A 4,089-nucleotide genomic window follows, 5' to 3' on the forward strand; every position below is an offset into this window, starting at 1 on the left:
TCCATGATTGTATCTATTACGAAGTTGAAGAGGAACGGGGAGAGTGGGCATCCTTGCCTCACTCCGCTCATGGTTGTAAAACTAGGCGACAGCTCATTGTACACCCTCACTCGGGCCACCATTTGTCCATACAGGGCCCGTATGATATTCACATATTTGCATGGCATTCCTTTTTGCAGTAGTGTCGCAAAAAGGGCCTGTCTATCTACCGAGTCAAATGCTCCCCTGAAGTCCAAGAATACGGCGATGGTCGGTTGTCTGTACACGTCTCTGCTTTAGGATCTGTCGAAGGGTGAAGATGTGGTCAATGCAGCCCCTACCGGGTCTGAATCCCGCTTGCTCCTCTCTTATACACTTTTCTCTATCTGGGGTGAGTCGCCGCAGTAAAAGAGCGGCTAACAGCCTGCTTATAACTGGTGTGAGGCTAATGCCTCGGTGGTTGGCACAATCACCACGCGTGCCTTTCTTGTACACTGGGATGATAATCGAGTCACCCCATGCTTCTGGAACGCTTTCCTCCTCCCAGATTACCTTGAACAAGTGCACGAGTTCTGGGGTTAAGACGCCCAGACCGTCTTTGAAAAGAGCTGGGGATACCTCGTTGGGTCCGGCAGCCTTGAAGCGCTTCATAGAGTTGATGCAGCTTACAATTTCTTCCTCAGTGGGCGGTTCTAAATTGGTGGTCCATACATCCGTTTGCGAAGACATCTCCAGCGGGGCGCTCACGCTTGGCCAGCTAAACTGATCTTTGAAGTGTTCCGTCCAGCACTCCAGACGGCGGCCTCTGTTAGTGATGAGAGTACCGTTCTTCTCACAGACGGTCTCGCTCACCCCAAGCTTTCTGGGTCCCGTGGATCGGATCAGCTGGAATAATCTGCGCAAGTTACCGCTATTGTTGGCGTTTTCCATGTCTTGCGCTTTTTGAGACCACCAAGCTTTTCGATCATCCCGAAGGCTGTGCTTAAGTTCCCTACCGATCATACGTCTGGTAGCATTATGTTCTGAACCTGCAGGAATCCGGCGTCTACATTCTAGAATCTCAAGAGATCCAGTGGTTCCCATTATCATTAGATGGTTTACCACATACTTCTACACATGCCCGTTGCATAGCAGTGGAAATCCTTGTCCAAAGTTGTTCGGCGGTATCGTGAGCAGCAGGTACGAGCGCACTTGCTAGTTGACGTTGGTATCGTTGCTTCATGTCTGGGTCGGACAACTTATCTGTTGCCAGATGCAGGGGCTTGCGGAGCTGTCTTCCCGGGAACCTAAAGGTAAGACGACAATGGACAATAGCGTGATCGGAGTTCACATAGGTGCTCCAGTAAGAGAGGCAATCTTGCACGCTTCCCTTCCACCTGACGCTAATAGCTATATGATCGAGTTGCAGCCAGGATTGATCAATCGCTGGAGGTCGCCAGGTTGCGCACTGACTTTTCTTGTGTCTGAACGCAGTACTACTGAGGAAGAGTCGGTGTTCAGAGCACAGATGAAGAAGGCGTTCACCATTATCGGTGCGCTGTCCCTCAAGACCGTATCTCCTTCCAAATTTCACGATACAAGATATCACTACATTTACTGAATCAAACACAGTGGACCTGCCCACCTTTTTCCATTTTTGGAAATGTTGATGTACACCTACTTCTGTCTGTGACATGTGAATAACCAATCAAAAGCTCAGAATGTCCCTCCGGTGGCTTTATCAGCCTCTTAGGGGTAATTGGGCAGCATATTCTTTCTTTTTGAGTTAGATTCCAAGTGGTAAGGTAACACTAGTGAGCTCAAAATTTCATATTTTTTAGTCCCAAATACAACTTAGTTACTAAGCTTTATAAATTATACTGGAATTCTATGGTAATGATATAGTAATTTAGGATTTTTTATTTCAAAATATATATATAATAATAATATAATATATATAATATAATATATAATATATATAAACCCTAAAAAAATTATTTTGTTTCACATTCTCCACACGCAAAATTTGATAAGGCTTAGGAACCTACGGCAAGTAGCAAACAAATACAAAGTTCATAACTAGAAAAGATAATTGTTTGCTATACTTCTTTATATACTGTGCTATGTTTTAAGAAAAATAAGTTTAAGAACTTATTTGTAAATAGTAATAATGTATATACATATATAATGTATTATAACTGAAATGTGACCGTAGTTTACAAAATACTAGTCCACTAAAACACAGACAAGGCAGGTCACTACTTTCCAAAGGCCAGTTTTATATTCTTGGATATGGTAACATGAGTGCATGTGCAGCTCATCATTGCAACTTCTGTAATGTTAGCCAGACATGGCTGAAAGGTCAATATACTAAAAATAATAAATATATATAAAGGTATAATGTTATGTGATTTAAGCTATTTAGACTAAACATTTGTGTTTTCATGTTATAATCTGTGTCATTCTAGAACAAAAAGTGTAACTAATATTTATTTCCTAATTTTTTTATGGTGGTTACGAGGTCGGTCAAATCGACTGAACCTGTACAGAGATTCAATAGTGAAAATAACAGACAAAATATAAAGTTTTATTAAAAAATAATTGATAATTATCTGGAGGTTATAAAGATTTCACATGTGAAATTTGAAAATTTTGTGATGTATAAAAGTATTTTTATTTTTAAAATCAAAATTACTTTGCATGTTGGATAGTCAATATTTGAAAAGAAAAATACACGAGAAAAACATTACTTAAAAGATCTTAAATATTATAAAAACAAATCTGATATTTTGCATACAAAAGCCTTGTAATGTTTGCTGAAAATCTACAAAATTCCATGAAGATACGCTTACTAATTTAAAAGTTATAGCATGAAAATTATAACAACCACAAAATGGTTACGAGGTCGTCCATGGGACCAAGCCCATGCTGAAAAAGTTAATAGAACTAATACATTATAAGATCTCAAATACAACATTAACTTGTAGAATGTTTTATCATATGATGTGATACGTACTATTAATTATAACTTAAGCTTATTATGAATTAGTAAATGGATGTGAAAATCCACATTGAGTTTGGGTTTATGTTGTAGCTGGTCATTTCTTTTAATTGACAAGGGCCTTCATGGACTAAATTGCACACACGAAAGCTACAGATTTGATTAGAAGATTACTTAAGAAGTAAAAAACAGCTTATGAGAAACAGCTGACTGATAATGTTAAACTTAACAGAAATAATTTTTTTTAAGTATGTTAAAGATAAGTGAAAGTTAAATTGAAGACTGGGCCATCAACAGATGCTGATGACAAGGTGTTTGATAAGGACTATGAGATGGCTGAACTTTTAAATGTTTCTTTCTTATTGTTTTTATAAGAATGGATGTTAACAATATTCCACATCCCGAGCATTTCTCAGAAATATTGAAACTATCCTGAATCACGTATATATTATATCTTGGTGGCAAGTAAAAAGATTGAGAGATTATAAATAGATAGAACACCAGGATTAGACAATGTTTTTCCAAGTATTTTAAAGGTGGCCAAACATCAGATGTGCAAGACTTTCATTTTTACTAAGTCAATAGACAGTCAGCCAGTACTTGAAGACTGTAAAGTTTCTAATGTTACTCCTGTTTTAAAAGGGTCATAAAAGTTGCCCTGGAAATAGAGGCCATTAGTCTTCTACAGAAGAAACATTTCTAGAAAGTCTGATAAAAGAAGCCTTACAAAATCATTTAAAAAATAAATATAATTAGAGCCAACACAGCTTCAACGAAGAGAAATGTTGTTACTTGTTATATAAATAATGGAGAGGGTGTCAATTTGATGTACTTAGAGATTATCATAAACTTTGTGATAAGGTGCCATGCCAAAAAATAGCTGAGAAAATCATATCAGTGATGATTGGGGAAAGGCTAGTTAACTGGATTGTAGAATATCTATGACAGAGAAAATAAAAAGCTGTTATCAATGACCTGATCTTACAGACGCTTAAAAATAAAGGGTGGATTTATTTTTTCTTAGTGGTGGGTGTACAGGGACAGCCTTGAAAGACACAATGAAAATGCATACCAGAGCAAATAATAATGAGAGAAAGTGTGCAAAACATAGTTTTTGCATCAAATTAAAC

The 4,089-nt window shown here is 37.8% G+C and overlaps 1 protein-coding gene across 1 annotated transcript; it reads right to left on the minus strand.

Moving 5' to 3' along the window:
- Positions 1–213: 213 nt before the first annotated feature.
- LOC106467415 lies at positions 214–1,062 on the minus strand. Its single transcript, XM_013927764.1, has one exon. The coding sequence runs from the start codon at positions 1,060–1,062 to the stop codon at positions 214–216; it is 849 nt and encodes a 282-aa protein (XP_013783218.1).
- Positions 1,063–4,089: the final 3,027 nt, after the last annotated feature.

The sequence above is a fragment of the Limulus polyphemus genome, unplaced genomic scaffold (assembly GCF_000517525.1).
Source record: "Limulus polyphemus unplaced genomic scaffold, Limulus_polyphemus-2.1.2 Scaffold2606, whole genome shotgun sequence".
In the NCBI taxonomy this organism is placed as follows: domain Eukaryota; kingdom Metazoa; phylum Arthropoda; class Merostomata; order Xiphosura; family Limulidae; genus Limulus; species Limulus polyphemus.